The sequence below is a fragment of the Chelon labrosus genome, assembly GCF_963514085.1.
Source record: "Chelon labrosus genome assembly, chromosome: 19".
Lineage (NCBI taxonomy): Eukaryota > Metazoa > Chordata > Actinopteri > Mugiliformes > Mugilidae > Chelon > Chelon labrosus.
In genome coordinates this window covers 20,150,385-20,165,690 of record NC_140352.1, presented here as the reverse complement: position 1 = coordinate 20,165,690, position 15,306 = coordinate 20,150,385, and the positions used below count along the sequence as shown (strand labels likewise).

Genomic DNA, 15,306 nt, shown 5'->3' with positions numbered 1-15,306 from the left:
TCGTCACTGGCCGACGGTGCAATCACACAGCGCATGATGAATTTAAGCCCCGCCTCTCTTAGAAAACAGCCAATAGACAGCCGGGGCGCATCATGGTGCATTCAAGAGCACCACATAGGGTCGAGCATAGTGTTTGAGTGCGTTGACTGCTGGACAACAATGATAAGAGCCCGAGATAACGGAACACCAATGATCGGTTTGTACTTTTAGACAAAAGTGGAAAAAGTTTTTTATTTTTTTATTTTTTTAAATATTATTTTAATTTGACTGATTATCTTTAAATCTTGATACAAAACATTTAGAGTGTACTTCAATATAGTAAGTAGAATTAGGTTAAGGGGTTAAGAAAATAGAAAAAAAAAATACTAAAGCACATGATGGTTATTTGCCTTCTTGTTTTATCAAGTCAGCAGACCTGAAATGTCATTGTCACATTTACCCCAGCTAGATAAGGTATACTCCCCCTGTAATGTTTGCAGGTCAAACTGGCTCATTTTAAAGTTTAAAAGATCAAAAAAATAAATTAAAAATTAAAAATAGTGAGAGATTTTAAACTTCTCCTGCTTGGCTTAATTGGTGTAATCAACATACACTAATGCTCCCCTTCACAGGAATCAGGAATCAGTGCTGTTCCTTAGAAACGAACTTAACAGGAGGGTTAACATACTCCTCCTCCACATATGTCTTATCCAATAAGCACAAGGCGAGGGCGTGGAGAAGTAATGTTTACCTCCAAGGGCTGAGAAGTGGGACAGAGTGCAAACTGCACCTGTCACACAGTCGGATATAGATGCACACTGGCAATCAAATGAGCCACTGCAAGACAGGGTACAGGAAGACTACTGTAAGGTAAGAGCATAACTATTATTATGCTACTGTTATGCTAGGGGTTTTAAGGTAGATCACTAACAGAGCAGACTGTAGTGGAGTTTATGTTATATGTTTAACATACCAATGGTATTTGTTGAGAGATTTATGAATTCAGCTGATAATAGTGTCTTAAGAGTGACTTACATTGAGAATTACAGTCTCACAGTTTGCACTGGCTTGTCTTGTCATGAGAAGGTGAGATACTGATGCATGAGAATTGAAGGTAAATAAAACTTTATTTTCAATACTTTTGTATCTCACACTTAACTCATACTGCTGTCACAGTCCAGTGGTGGCTGCATTCCTGTCAAAGGTACAGCAGCTTGACTGACTCGGTCCTCCAGATGATGCCTTTACATTATGTAGGCCAAGGCCAAATTAAAACGAGACTAACTCCACACTAGCTAATCTAAATTAATGGCAGTTGGGTCCTGCACCTGTTTGCGACGCAGTAACCAGCTGCTGTGTTCAGTGCTGGCATTAAGCTGAATTATGCTATCAGGTCGAGGCACGGGGAGTCAACAAAGAACTCCAACAACTTTCTGTTATAATGGTATATAATACATACTGAAATAGAGAGTAAAGAAATACTTTGTTATTCAGAAGAACAGTTTTCTTGGAGTGATTTTCATAAACGGTTCATTGTAAACAACAATGCATATCAGACATCACTAATGACGCACTTGATTGTTATTGATTACTGTCTGAAAGTGGTAAACAGCTCAAACAAGAATGATTTTTTTTAAAGCAAACATCTACGTCAGACCTGTTTTTGGACTCAGACATTAAAGCTGTTAGGATGAGAAATCCACAGAAAGTACGATAGAAGATAGAACACTAAAACTTGGAATCTGATTTCTGGTACACACTGTGGTTACTGGGTCAGGTGAATCTAGCTGTGTCTATGTGCTGACAGGCATGCTGTCCTAGTGGCAAAGTAGAGGGTTGGGTTTAAAGGCTGAGCATGTGCGTGGAAACACTACGTGCTGCCAACTGCGGGGCATATGGGGCAGATGAAAATAGGCAAGCTAGCACACAAAGACCGGCCTGCAGGTGACCAGAGACGTTTCCTCACAAGGATGTTTTGCAGCAGTATGCGCTGCTTTTAAGGTCAGTGAACAGACTGCTGCACTGGCAAAATGCCTACAGTGAGTGAAGTGCTGTTCACAGCTCTGACTGACCTAGTTTCAGCCATCCAAGAAGTTTGTCAGATGGTGAGGTGGTTCACATCTCTTCGAAGCATTTTACAGTAAAGTGGGAATAAAAGGATTTTTAATGTGTGGTATTTTAGGAAAATAAAAATTCTAAATATCCTCAAACAAGCTGCAAAACTTACCAATGTTAAAAAATTAAACACTGCACTAATTTCTCATTCCCCCCACCAGCGCTGACCTTACTTGACGTAAATATAAACTGCATGGCCTCGTAAACATAATGACAGGTGGTCATCAGGTGTTGGTTTGGCTGTCCACAGAGCTGCCATGCTGAGAAGAGGCAGAAATGGCCGGGCTCGCCATTTGCCCTGGAGCGAGATACGGCAAGGGCCAGATGCCACGGCAGTGATCCAGACATCGGACAGGAAAGAGTGGGAAGGCCAGATGACAACACAGGTGAGATATTGGGGTTTGTAGGGTACAACAAATGTTGAAAAAGGAGATGGTTAGACATTGAAAAGTGTTTAAATCCCTTATTTTTGTGGAAGATAGTATGTCTACCTGGGTGCTAGTAGTTATCCACTGCCCTCTGTCCGTGTGGTAGACATGATCAGGTCTCCAAAGGCAAGGACAGGAGGTCCAGTATTTTTGGAAGGCTTCTCATTTTACTTTTACAGACGCACATGACTTGTCTCACCAGTAATACTCACAAGCCTTTTAGGGAAAAAGTTATGTTAACAAGTCTTTGAAACATGACATATTGGTTCTCATTTGCCGCTGTAGCTTGTGGAGTGCAGCGTTGCCGAATTGTGATTTTTCCGTACAGACTTGATGCTTTTTGCTTGCCGCTATCCCAGTCAAAAAGCCTTCATGGCTGCAAGAGGTACTGCAAAAACCTTAAATACAATCCTCCATTGGAACTCCCTGCAGCAAAGCCACCCTGGACCATTGACTTACAAGATGCTGATTGGTAAATGGTCTTGTTTTTATGTAGCACCTTTCTGCCTATTGGTACTCAAAGCGCACACACATTCACACACCAGTGCCAAGCATTGGGTGGAACTGGGGGTTCATTGTTTTGCTCAAGGACACTTCGGCGTGGGGCACGTTCTGGGGATCTAACCGCTAACCCTCATGGACCTACTGAGCCACAGCTACTTGTACTTTTTGTTTTCAATCAGATGAGCGACTTGGAGTCTGAGGTGGACCATCTGGCCAATTCCCAGACGGTCTGCGAGGTGGTGGCCTTGCCCAGCACAGTACCAGTGACGGGGGAGTCGTTCTGCCGCTGTGACCGAGAGGAAGAGCTCAACCCTGGTCTCAGTGTCATCAGTGATTGTCTCTGTGGGGAGGAGGATCAGGGTGAGCAAAAGCTGATGAATTACAGGAATACACCATAGATGGGCACAAGTTTAGTGTTGTGAGTGCTTATTTAACAATATACACAAATTAGCCACAACATTAAAACCACTGACAGAGGAAGTGAATAACATTGACCATCTTGTGACCATACAATGTTCTGCTGGGAAACTTTTGGACCTGGCATTCATGTGGATGTTACTCAGACATGTAGCACCCACCTAGACCAGACCAGGCACCCTCACCCCATAGCAATGACATTCCCTATCTCCCAAACTGATCAAGTATCTGTGGGATGATCAACAGAGACCCCTCCCCTCAATCCACAGGACCCAAAGGCCGTAGGACACCCTGAGAAGGCCCATGTCCATGAGTCACAACTGTTTTGGAGTAGCAAGGGAGACCTACACAATATTAGGAAAAATGTTGTGGCTGATCTGTGTGACTTGAAAGTATTAGGAGTATATTGTGTATTGTGTTGTGGTTAGATGATGGATGTTTTCACCAAACATTGTGGCAATCCAGCCAGGTAGTTGTTAAGTTTGGATGATAGTGGTGGACTGAGTGGCCTGCAGCTAGCAGATGATCCATCTGTTCACGTATGGTGTGCTTTCAGGTTTCGACTGGGTGTGGGATGAGCACTGCAGGTCCTCTGGAGCCTTCCTCAGCTGCGACAACAGGAAGGTGAGCTTTCACTCAGACTACAGCTGCGGCACCGCTGCCATCCGCGGCACCAAGGAGCTCGCAGATGGCCAACACTACTGGGAGGTCAAGATGACGTCTCCTGTCTATGGAACCGATATGGTGCGTATACAGCAGCCTCTTGACTAATGCTGAAGTTATATTGGAAGGGATCAGAGAAGGTTGTAACCTCATTTTCTCTGTGTAGATGGTGGGAATTGGGACGGCAGAGGTGAACCTAGAGAAGTTCAAGTACAGCTTTGGCAGCCTGCTGGGCCACGATGAAGACAGCTGGGGGCTGTCTTACACAGGTTAGAGCTTATCAGACAAATCTGTGAGATTTTGACTGTTTGACCTGATCTACAGTTCTAGAAATAACTCTCATCTGTGTGTTTAAAGGTCTGCTCCAGAATAAAGGGGACAAAGTGAAATTCTCTTCTCGGTTTGGTCAAGGCTCGATCATAGGTTTGCACCTGGATACATGGCACGGTACCCTGACCTTCTACAAGAACCGACACTGCATAGGTTTGTGTTTTCCTACAACCTAAGCTATTAGCGTTATAAAATTCACTTTAGTGATGGCTATCACCTCTCCTGCTAACAGGTGTAGCTGCTACCAGGCTCCAGAACAAGAAGTTCTACCCCATGGTTTGCTCCACAGCAGCCAAGAGCAGTATGAAGGTGATCCGTGCCTGCTATACACCCACCTCCCTCCAGTACCTCTGCTGTACCCGGCTGCGCCAAATGTTGCCCTGCTGCCCAAACGTACTCAACGTCCTGGAGCTGCCCCCGGGCCTACGCACCATCCTCCACGCACAGCTAGGCTGGGTCTTCAACCTCAACAGCAGCCCTGAAACCTCAGAGGATTTGCACGAGGAGATGAGCCTGCCTTCAAGCCCCAGCCCCAGCCCCAGCCCCATCCCAAGCCTGGTATCCACCCCGAGTGCCTGCGCCTCCCCCAGCCCCCGCACCAGTCCGTTTCCTGACACAGCCTGTCACCACTGCCCCTGTCAGACGTTGCCTCTAACTCATTCCAGTGCTTGTCACTGTCCTCCAACCCCTCCCAGCAGCGACTATGATAGCTGCTGCTCTGAGCCGGAGGATCATCAGTGCAAAAGATGCCGCTGGACTTAGTAATTCACGTGATTGGGTTGTTTGGCATACAGCTACTTTACCATTGCCATCGATGTCTCCTCTTGTAACGCATGGAGGAACAAGCAATTTTATCTTTCACCCAATATTTGAGGGGATTATTGCTTTTCTCTTTTTTTAGCAAAAAAGGGTTGAATGTGTGTATTCTCATTTTAGCCAATCTCCATCACTCAGCTAACACAGTGTCACCGTCTTTGCAAGGCCTACTACTGTCCAGGCAGGTTAGACAGAAGAACACTGGAAAGATTGTAATAGTTTATCTCAGGGACAGACTCCAGGAGGACAGGAGCTGCTTTTTGATACTGTGAAACTTTCTGTAAACGTCTTTTGCGATCAGCATTTGAAATTAATACGAGCAGTGTGTTGAGTTGTTGCTTATAAGAGGATTTAACACTGAGCAGGAGTGTTTTTTGTTTTTTTCTATTTACATTTATGCTTTTGTTTATGAACTTTCTTACTCAGGCGATTCTATAAAATAAAACCAAAAATGTTCGTATGCAGCTCATTTTTATACACAAGTTCATACAAAAACCTATCACACAACTGAGAGTATCATATTTATACATAACTAATACTATATACAAAACTCTTAAAGTTCCTTATTTTACTAAATATATTATATAGTAATATATTATATTCCTTCCTTCTGTTTCAGCTTGGGTTAGTATTAATTGAGCTCTACAGGAAAGTGAACATGATACAGTATCTGAAGCGTATTTTTAACTTGTAAACATCAACAGTAGCACATAAGCAGCCACGTAGAAACCAGAGTCATCCTCGCTGGCTGGCATCCATCCATCTAGAGGGCACATTAGTCCAGGACCAGTTGGGCGTTCTGGGCTGTGAAGCAGCGGTAGACTCGGGCTGATATCTCCGGTCCTATTCGTCTCTCTTTGCCTCTGCTTTTCACTAAGAGGCCAGCCAGCAGCCCTTTCTTCTCCTCCTCCGACTCCAAGCTCTGATAAGCCTAAAAGCAAATGTGTGTTTTACGAGCTGTTTCTTTTCTGTGAATGATTCTGCACACAAGCTACAGAGGACACACTCTGCAGGTGTACCTGCAGCAGCAGCTGAGGAGACGGGTAGGATGCGGTCACGGTGGAGGCCACGGCGGGGCTAACTCTATTCAGCTGTTGGATCTGCCTGCTCCAGACCTCACGTAGCCCGGAGCCGTCTCTCTCCACCCGAACACCGCTGGCCCACGAACCGTCCACACAAAACGGCAGCTCTGCCCGCTCTGTCAGGAGTCTGCAAGGAGGGATGCTTTATTTGTGAGGGAAGGCATTCTATTTTGTCTAATTCTCTGACTTTAAAGTTTAAAAACCACTACTGGCTTTACAGGTGATGAGATTTGTGGAGGGAATGACTTTGTGCGTGCATACTTGAAAGGGCGTTTCGACAAAGCCTTGGTGACAGCACACACATGGTCGGTGACGTCCTCCCAGCCATCCAGGAAGACCAGGGAGATATTTTTGTAGAGCTGAAGGTACACAAGAACCTGGGAGGAAATTAGTTTGCAGTTGTTAAAACTTTACTAACATGGAAATATGTATGTATCAATCTTCTGAAATGTCTACAAAATGATCACATAAGATTGATGGAAACTGACCTCCTCAACGTCCAGATTCTGCATCCCCAGTTTGGATTGTACCATGTCGCCACTGTTATGAATCATGAAATTCTTACATGAAAGTGAATAAATCACTACAGAGATTTATTAGAATAATACATTTGGTAAATAAAGCTATAACTGGAAAAGTAAGTGAGTGCTCTATGTCCATCTGACATATAGACAGATACACACTGACCTGTAATCTGGCTCAGAGTCCATCACCAAGAGATTTACCACCTTCTTGGCATCACGGTTGAGACACTCCAAAAGAGGATTAAGGAAAGACCCGGTCTCTGCCTCCTCCCCTTCAGTGTCCAACATCTGCAGAGCAGAGAAGGTCAGTCCAACAACTATAGGACACACATACTGTAACTAGGCAGCCTTAGTCTCCCAAGAGCCTACCGTGTTGGTTTTATGACTAACAAAGTTGCTTACCTTTTTTACTGAGATTACAATGTCCATGAAATCCGCCAATCCCAAGACCAGAACCACCTGCTCCTCCTCCACAGAGAGCTTTCCATCTTCTCCCTGCTAAAATGTCAATTCCGAATGCAACAGTAGAAGTACAGCCTTTTAATAAACGCAGATGAATGCAAACATATAACATGCACGTTAAATATAGTTGTTTTACAGGTGCAGTTGGCACATTTAAAAGTCTGCATTTCAGAAGTGACAGCTGCATACCTCAGGTAAATCTCTGGTCCAGGTGACGCTGTGAGCGAGCAGCTGACTCTCGATGCTAAACCTCCACTCAAGGGCGGCCAGCGTGTCCAACAAGATGTCTGAGCCACCCTGTTGCAGGAGAGCTAACGACACGCACGGACACACACGGGATTAAAGATTAACAAATCAGCAAATGTCGATGCATCATTTCAGTCATAGTTCCTCGTTGTGGCAGGTCATAAACAGGTCAGATGATGCTTCTAAATGGTAGCTCATACCTTCTAGGCTGTAAACACAAACAGCCACATATTCAGGTTTGATCAGATGACTAAAATAAATCTGAGCAGGAGCCTCAGTAGTTCTGCTGCTGATTTTGAAAAGTTACTTCAACTTTGTGCTTAGCCCAGACAGTTTTGAGCGATGTCTTGCAAAATTGAATGTTTAGGGGTTACCACAAATAAACAAAGTCAACTTTAGGATTTAAAAAATGGCAGATTATGAAGAATTTTCACACTATATCAAAATTGTATCATAAATGTATATAGTGTGATCAATGGCCCATTTGTTATTGTTTGCCATGTGTATCTGGTTGGTGTACGGTTTCAAGATTTCCGACTGCGCATGAAGGCAACATGGTTAACCTGGATCTATGCAGACGGTCAAACTCTTGAGGCAGTTCTCTGGTCGGAGTCTCTTGAGGTTCTCGGCAGCTTCTCTCCTCCTCTGCTGCTCCTGCCTCCTCTCCTCCTTCTCCTTTGCTCTGGCTGCTCTCTGTCTCTCCCTCTCCTCCTTCTTCTCCTTGGCTTTCTGTCTGTCCGCCTCTATTTCCTCCTTGCTGCGGCGTTTTCTTGCAGGACTCGGCGTGCCGGAGCCACCTGGACGCGGAGGAGACAAAGTCTGACCTGACTCCCTCTTTGTCGCTGACGAAGGGAGACTTTTGCACTTCTCCTCTGCACTCTGGTCCTCTTTTAATTCTGCGCCGACTGACACTAAAGTTGGACCGATCCTGTCGCCATTTAAATCAGCCTTTCTTTCAGCATCGCTGTCCTCAGACTCAGATACTTCCCACGTTTTTGCTCGACGCAAAACAGACATCATTTCACATGTTTACGAGATGATCAGATGCACTTAATGTGTGATTTATAAATCGCAAGCAAATCTTAAAAATGTGGAGTAGATCAGCGGCATTGTTTGTGTCGGCGCGATGGTGTCCGCGGAGGAACAAATAGTTCAAAACGCGCTGCATATATTCTCTTGTTTTCATCACAGAAATCCTTCACAGTTTTGTTTTAATACCTTATTTGTTATTTTTTTATTTATTTTTTATTTTTTTTAAATAAAGAAGCCCGCCAAAGCGTAGATTAACAGTCTTTTGTTACAGGAAATTTTCGATGCATTCGACATCATATCTATCGACATCAAGTTTACAAGATTTTTGTGAGTGCTATTTTGATTAAAATATACAAACTTGAAGTAAATGGTAGTACGAGCGCAACGTCATTAGTATAAATTATTTTAATCCAGTTAATGTTTTTAATAATCCTTTGCTTACATTAATATCAGCGGAACATTTAATCTGTGTTAATACGTGTGAAACATTAAAAATATAATTTAAGTGAAAATTGCTTTATGGTTTTAATAACAAGCGATCTGCATTCTTCCCACATAATTGAAATATAACAAATTTGTTTAATATATTTAATCATTTAATTGGAATGTCCATAAATCAATTTGATTTACTGAAATTACAGTTAAGCTTATATTTTTTTTCTTTTCATACATATACTGGTGTTATATATGAATAATAATCCTATAGTTTAAAAAACTAGAAAGTTGATCAAAAACTGTATTTCTATTGTATATGTTTTTCCGTCTAATGTAATTTGGAAATGGATGCTGTTGTTAAATATTACTTTGTCCATAACTATAAAATGTTTGTCAATAAAGTTTTCCGTGAGGACAGCTAAAGCAAAGTACGGCATTTCCGGGTCTGCGCAGATCTGTAAACTATACGCTACGTCACTACGTATATATATCTATGGCAACAGGTCTATCCATGTGGCTTTGAGAGCTGCGGTTTGCGGACGTTACCAGCAGAAGAGAAGTAGTGCACCTCAACGTACCTTGCTAACCCTGCTACACCAGCCCGTTCACGTAAACAACAACAACAAAGGATGTGAATTGGAAGTTTTATTTCATAGCTAACACCGTTTCCTCACTATGGTGCAGCCGGCGGAGAAAGGTAGGCCTGACTATAATGTTGTTTCTCTTTTCTCGGTCTACGTTTTTTTGCTGACCTAAACAGCAAACCTCTGCAAAGCTCGTAGCTCTACAAAAAAAACACACTTCCCTGAAAAAGGGAAAAGAAACTGGGACACTGAATGACCAGCCCAGCATTTTATTCTTAAAAAAAAGCTCATGTGACTCAAGAAGGAAGTTGCCTTATGGTTTCTTGTCTGATTTATTACGAAGAAAGTCACACCCGGTCTATTTCATTTTTGCCACCTCCAAGCTAATTCAGCTATTTTTTTTGTTACACAAGCTGTACATGTTTTAAGGTCAACATGAAACTTCTCATTGGACTAAAATACTAAATCACTGTAGGTGTTTCTTAAACTATATTTTGCCACTTAAGTTTTAACCTTAATTGAGAAGAACAAGAAGAATCAAATGTATTTATTTTAGTTTTAGCCAGTTGCCCATGTCCATTCTCTGATGAGTCACAACTGTTTTGGAGGCACAAGGGAGACCTACACAACATTAGGCAGGTGGTCATAATTATCTGCCTGATCGGTGTATGTGTGTGTGTATATAGTTGAGGTTTCTGTTTCAACATAAACCAGCGTGCTAAAATGTCTCTATGCTGAATGCTGAAGTGTGTTTGTGATGTTCTCTTCCAATCACTGAATTCATTCTCTGTGTCGTTGTTCCAGCATATTATCGCTTTGTGGTGCTCTTCTTTAACTGCCTGCTGACGTTCGGCTCCTACTTCTGCTTTGACATCCCCAGTGTCTTGCAGGATCAGTTTCAAGGGGTGAGTAAGAGGCGGCAGAGCAGGCCGGCCTAAAAATCAGATCAGTGTTACGGGATCTTTCCACATGAGCGAACGTGATTACTGTAGTTTGGTGTCAAACTTCCAAAGTCTGGCCTGCGTTTGTGGCTACATAGACAATGTTTTTTACCTCTGGTTTGTCCTCATCTGACAGAACCTGACATGTCCCAATGCGACAGTGATCAATGGGACCGTGAACTGTGTGGTTGGGCTGGGGATGAGCCCTCAGGAGTACAATCTCCTCTATGCCATCTACGCGTGGACGTAAGCACATTTTCACATTCAGTTTACTCTGCATATGCTGATAAATGTATTATCAAGGACGTGTTACAATTGATGCTTCCCTCTCTTATCAACAGGAATGCAGTAGTGGTGATCATGGCTGGTTTCCTGATTGACAAATTAGGAAATCGCTGTAAGTCTACATAAATGAAAAACAGTTGGATTGCTATAAACCATTGTCTACCAATGGACAGAAGGCATCAACAAATCAAATACTGGCCGATATAGATGTACGGCCTTTAAATCAGTGCGTCTTTCCCAACAAGAGACAAAATAAAGTGATTTTAAATTGCTTTCTCTTTGCAGTTGGGGTGTTCCTGTTCTCTTTTCTGTGTGTTTTGGGCTCCAGCCTGTTTGCACTAGGTTCCCACTTCAGAGGAACTCCCTATCTCCTGCCGCTAATGCTCACAGGTCGTCTTCTGTTTGGTTCAGGCAACGGATCTCTGACCAGTAAGGCCATGCTACATATGATCTTTAAGATGTCATCTCTATAGAATGCTCCTGAACTGCTCTCTCCTCCTCCTCCTCCTCCTCCTCATCAGTTGTTCAGAACCGCATCACGGCCTTCTGGTTCAAAGGGAAGGAGCTGGCCTTGGCTTTCGGTGTGACCCTGGCCTTCTCTCGCCTGGGCTCAGTCCTAAACTTCTTCTTCACCCAGCGGTTCGAAGAAAACTATGGCATGCAGTGGACACTCTGGGGCGGTAGGTCAGATATTCTGTTTCCTGATTCCTGTTTAAGGAAGAGTTTCTGATACCGTACGGCATGTTGTTTGTTTGTAGGAGCACTGCTGTGTGTGCTGGGCTTTGTTTCTGCTGTCATCGTCAGCGCCTTAGACAAGGTTGGAATGAAGCAGCTGGGTCTCGATGGAGCCATTCAAGAGGAGTCCCGCAAAGTGGTATGAATATTATCCTTTCAGACTTGTGTTTTATTTAAACATTCACTTTGCAAATTGTGTGTACACAAGTTGCTCTGTAGTGATTATTATACATTATTTGCTTCTGTGTCCGTAGAGGATTCAAGATGTGAAGCTCCTGTCGCTAAGATACTGGCTGCTGGTTCTTACCATCATGTTCTTTTACAACGGCATCTTTCCCTTCATCGCAGACGCCAGGTATTCTTTTAATACATTTTGACTGTGTATGCATCAGCAGATTTGTATTTATGTCAAATAAGTACTTCATAAGTAAACACATTTTGACATACATTCATGTGTTTTCCTTTCTAGCAAATTCATTCAGGATAAATACAACGACTACAGCCAAAAGCAAGCAGCCTATATCGCAGGGGCGGTTTATGACAGCTCTCTGGTCCTCTCAGCCAGCGTGGGCATTCTCATAGTAAGTATACTGTCAACATACTTCAAGTTTCTAATCTGTTCAAAACTCACTGCCTTGGCCTTTCTGCTAGTGTAAGAAAAGTGACAGTATCTTTTGTGTGTATCAGGATTATGTAGGTCTGCGGGGCGTTTTTGCAGTTGCCTGTGCCTTCCTCACGCTGCCTGTGTTTGGACTCCTGGCTTTCACCTTTGTCCCTCCGCTGGTCTCCACCATATGGCTGGGAGTCACCTACTCCTTTGCTGCTGTGAGTTTGCCCCAAACGTCTATCCTGCCTCCAATCCAGTCACTGACATTATTATTATATTTATTATATGGTATATTCTGTTATTGTTGTTATATTGTTTCTATAATAATAGAAACAATATAACAACTTTTAGATTTGTAGATTTTAGATTAATTTAGCCAATTTCAACATAAGACAACTTTTTTACCATATTTTCAGTTGCTTTGCCAGTGTGTGATGTGTCAAACCTTTTCCTGTCTGTGCTGTCTTCCAGGCTAGCATGTGGCCATCTATTCCCCTCGTAGTACCTCAGGCGACTTTGGGAACAGCCATGGGCTTGGCCACCTCCGTCCAGATGATCGGGATTGGAATCTCCAATCTTGTTGTTGGCCAGATACTGGGGACCAAGTCTAGGTAGTAAATCGTTACTCGTATTTTCGTATAGTACATATTTCACATTAGGCCACTGTGGTGCACTTATGGTCCATGCTGTACTTTGACTCATCCGTATGGTTTCTCTTTGTTGTTCAGCGAAACTAAGATTCCGTTGTGGCGTTGGCAGAAGATGATGATCTTCATGTTGGCTAATACCGTCAGCTGCATCGTGACCTCAGTGTTGCTTAATATCGTCGATCACAGACAGGTCAGACATCTCTAATGAACAGGCATGTTCTCCGTTCGCGAGCTGTACACGGCAAACAGACTGCTAATTAAATATTTGCTCTTCTGCAGGGCGGGACCCTGAACAAGACAACAAAGAGGTCAGGGCAGGCAGCGAGAGACTCAGACAGAGAGCCGCTCAACCAGGGGGAGGAAGAACCAAACGAGGATGACGATGATGATGATGATGCTGTCCGGTCTCATTCTGTCAACTCATGAGCTTTCCCTGTATCTGATAAATGCTCTCTCTTTTTTACTATATTTTATATTTAGTCGTGTCGTCAAACACCCTTTTTATAGTAATTGTCATTACAATTTAAGATGATGATGACTAAAGCCCCATTCACACGGGACAAGCATAACCTGGGGACCTCTAGTAATTATCAATTATGTCATAGGTCTTCTGTGATTTTAATCCCATGCAAATCGACTATGTCCGAAATTGTAAGGTAAAAATCACACCGCAAATTCCCTACCATATTTCTCCAAACACAGACCTCCAGACCTCTAATCCAACTCAAATCGACAGCTCTTTAATTTGCAGGTGTGTTATTAATCAGTTTGGACAGCTGGGTGCAAAGTCAAGATGTCGCTCCACACAAAAAAAGCAAGCTCAAAACCACGAGCTTCTCTCTTCAGCACTTTATAGAAACATGATGCTGCTACCACCGTGTTTCACTGAAGTGACAGTATTATCCAGGTGGCGAGCGGCCCAGTGGACTATCATGAGCCTTTTTCTCGTGAGAGGCTTCTGTCGATGTAGTGTGAGTTTTATATATGCAGGTGTTTGTGTTCAGTCTTTTCAGATTTTCACAGGCGGACTGCGCTTAAATCAGAGAGATGTCATTTTCTTAACGAGACAGACGAGTTTTTTTTACTCTTAATCATTTAGCACATTAAGGTGTGCCAAAAGTTGAAGCTTCTGTATAATTTCTGAAGTGACTATACACTAGAGATTATATACAAGTGTTTTTTTTTATGATACGGGTACGTAGGGAAAAAGTGAAATGTCACAACTTATTGACTCTACTGCCATAACTGACTGTGTGAACCTTACTGAGGTTATGAAATCATTTCAATGTTGTGTAAAAAAAAAAAAAAAAAAACATGTTGGATGATTGTCTGTCCAATGTCACAGTAAATATTGTGCAAACTCTCTTCCACTCTCTAATGTATCATCATTTTGGGACGTGGCAAGCACCTTTTTTTTTATTTTATTTTTTTTCTTGACAAATTGGACAAAGCTGTGAACACTATACGCACAGCACGAAAATCAGACAGACATAGTATGTGACTAGATGGTGAACACAGTGCAGGATTTAGCAACCAAAAAAAAGAGGTTGGTGTTAAATAAAAACAAAGATGAAAGAGGAAATACTGAACTTGCATATATTAGGGGACTAGAGACACGACTCCTGAAGATCTTTAATTGCTTGATCAACAAAAAGAGCACCAGTTTGCTAATGTCATCACCTTAAAAGAAAATAACTTGACGATGTTATGGTCACAACTAGTTTTTCTGCTGCCCTCAAATGACTTTGAAATACTTCTTGCAGATTTAAATGTTTTTCTATTAATGTAACAAACACTGTCCTGTTAGCATAAGTGTAATATATTTGAATTATAAATGTATAATAATAATGGCGGGAACCAGCTAATATTCCTCTGCTCAGCTCAGGTAATGTACACAATAGCCAGTAGGTGGAGCTCTTTACACATTTGTTGTCAACTGATAAGCGATTGTAGGTAGTCAAGGTAACGGTACTTCTTCATGTCACAACCGTAGAATAGGCTCCAGCCCCCCCACACCCCTTCACAAGACAAGCAGTCACAGAAGAAAAATGAATGAATGAATGAATGAATGCAATAAGAACCTGTTCTCATAAATTAACATTCAACAACCCACAACGCCATGTGTGAAAACACGTTTCCAGAATAGTTTTTATAATTCTCCTTCAAAATCGAGACCATCAGTTTGATGACATTAGAGTGCAGTTTCTTTTATTCATTACATTAAAATACATCAAATGCTACTGATAGAAACATGTATTTTAACATTCGTGTGAACCTGAAGGATGAAAGGAAAAGTTTTAGACTGGTGTATTTTTATAGAATATGCTACACGATACAGTATTACAATGTATTTCTGCCTCTGAAATTCAGTAAAAATACTCTTGTAGAAGTCAAGTACTTATTTCAGGGTGCCAGCCCCTTTTTCCCTGACGCTGTGCAGCTAAATGCAGCAGGTTCTTTGGTCTAATTCA

At 42.5% G+C, this 15,306-nt stretch overlaps 3 protein-coding genes across 3 annotated transcripts; 2 read left to right on the top strand and 1 right to left on the bottom strand.

Annotated features, from left to right (window-relative positions):
- Positions 1 to 666: 666 nt before the first annotated feature.
- On the top strand, positions 667 to 5,198 carry spsb3b (splA/ryanodine receptor domain and SOCS box containing 3b; the record flags this gene model as incomplete). The annotated part of the gene is made up of 7 exons (XM_084566830.1): positions 667 to 849; positions 2,345 to 2,480; positions 3,206 to 3,386; positions 4,000 to 4,187; positions 4,273 to 4,375; positions 4,464 to 4,589; positions 4,669 to 5,198. The coding sequence occupies exons 1-7, from the start codon at positions 791 to 793 to the stop codon at positions 5,196 to 5,198; spliced, it is 1,323 nt and encodes a 440-aa protein (XP_084422956.1). The 5' UTR covers positions 667 to 790.
- A 322-nt stretch (positions 5,199 to 5,520) lies between these two features.
- Positions 5,521 to 9,018, bottom strand: eme2 (essential meiotic structure-specific endonuclease subunit 2). The gene is made up of 8 exons (XM_084568337.1): positions 8,130 to 9,018; positions 7,510 to 7,631; positions 7,261 to 7,356; positions 7,022 to 7,146; positions 6,823 to 6,874; positions 6,596 to 6,711; positions 6,272 to 6,461; positions 5,521 to 6,183 (listed from the first exon to the last, which is right to left on the bottom strand). Exons 1-8 carry the CDS (start codon positions 8,584 to 8,586, stop codon positions 6,028 to 6,030), a joined length of 1,314 nt encoding a protein of 437 aa, XP_084424463.1. The 5' UTR covers positions 8,587 to 9,018; the 3' UTR covers positions 5,521 to 6,027.
- Positions 9,019 to 9,356: 338 nt separating this feature from the next.
- Positions 9,357 to 14,451, top strand: mfsd1l (major facilitator superfamily domain containing 1-like). The gene is made up of 13 exons (XM_084568268.1): positions 9,357 to 9,730; positions 10,422 to 10,522; positions 10,695 to 10,804; positions 10,900 to 10,955; positions 11,129 to 11,272; positions 11,365 to 11,523; positions 11,602 to 11,717; positions 11,833 to 11,933; positions 12,048 to 12,159; positions 12,266 to 12,403; positions 12,657 to 12,796; positions 12,914 to 13,025; positions 13,115 to 14,451. The coding sequence occupies exons 1-13, from the start codon at positions 9,709 to 9,711 to the stop codon at positions 13,259 to 13,261; spliced, it is 1,458 nt and encodes a 485-aa protein (XP_084424394.1). The 5' UTR covers positions 9,357 to 9,708; the 3' UTR covers positions 13,262 to 14,451.
- The last annotated feature ends 855 nt before the right edge of the window (positions 14,452 to 15,306 follow it).

Excerpts from the sequence above, each read along its gene's own strand:
- eme2 (XM_084568337.1), bottom strand. The coding sequence starts at position 8,586 with ATGATGTCTGTTTTGCGTCGAGCAAAAACGTGGGAAGTATCTGAGTCT. Across the intron at positions 6,875-7,021 it reads GACTCTGAGCCAGATTACAG|TGGCGACATGGTACAATCCA; the intron begins GTCAGTGTGTAT and ends GATTCATAACAG. Across the intron at positions 6,712-6,822 it reads AGAATCTGGACGTTGAGGAG|GTTCTTGTGTACCTTCAGCT; the intron begins GTCAGTTTCCAT and ends ATTTCCTCCCAG.
- mfsd1l (XM_084568268.1), top strand. The coding sequence starts at position 9,709 with ATGGTGCAGCCGGCGGAGAAAG. Across the intron at positions 11,718-11,832 it reads AAGAGGAGTCCCGCAAAGTG|AGGATTCAAGATGTGAAGCT; the intron begins GTATGAATATTA and ends CTGTGTCCGTAG. Across the intron at positions 12,160-12,265 it reads CCAGCGTGGGCATTCTCATA|GATTATGTAGGTCTGCGGGG; the intron begins GTAAGTATACTG and ends TGTGTGTATCAG.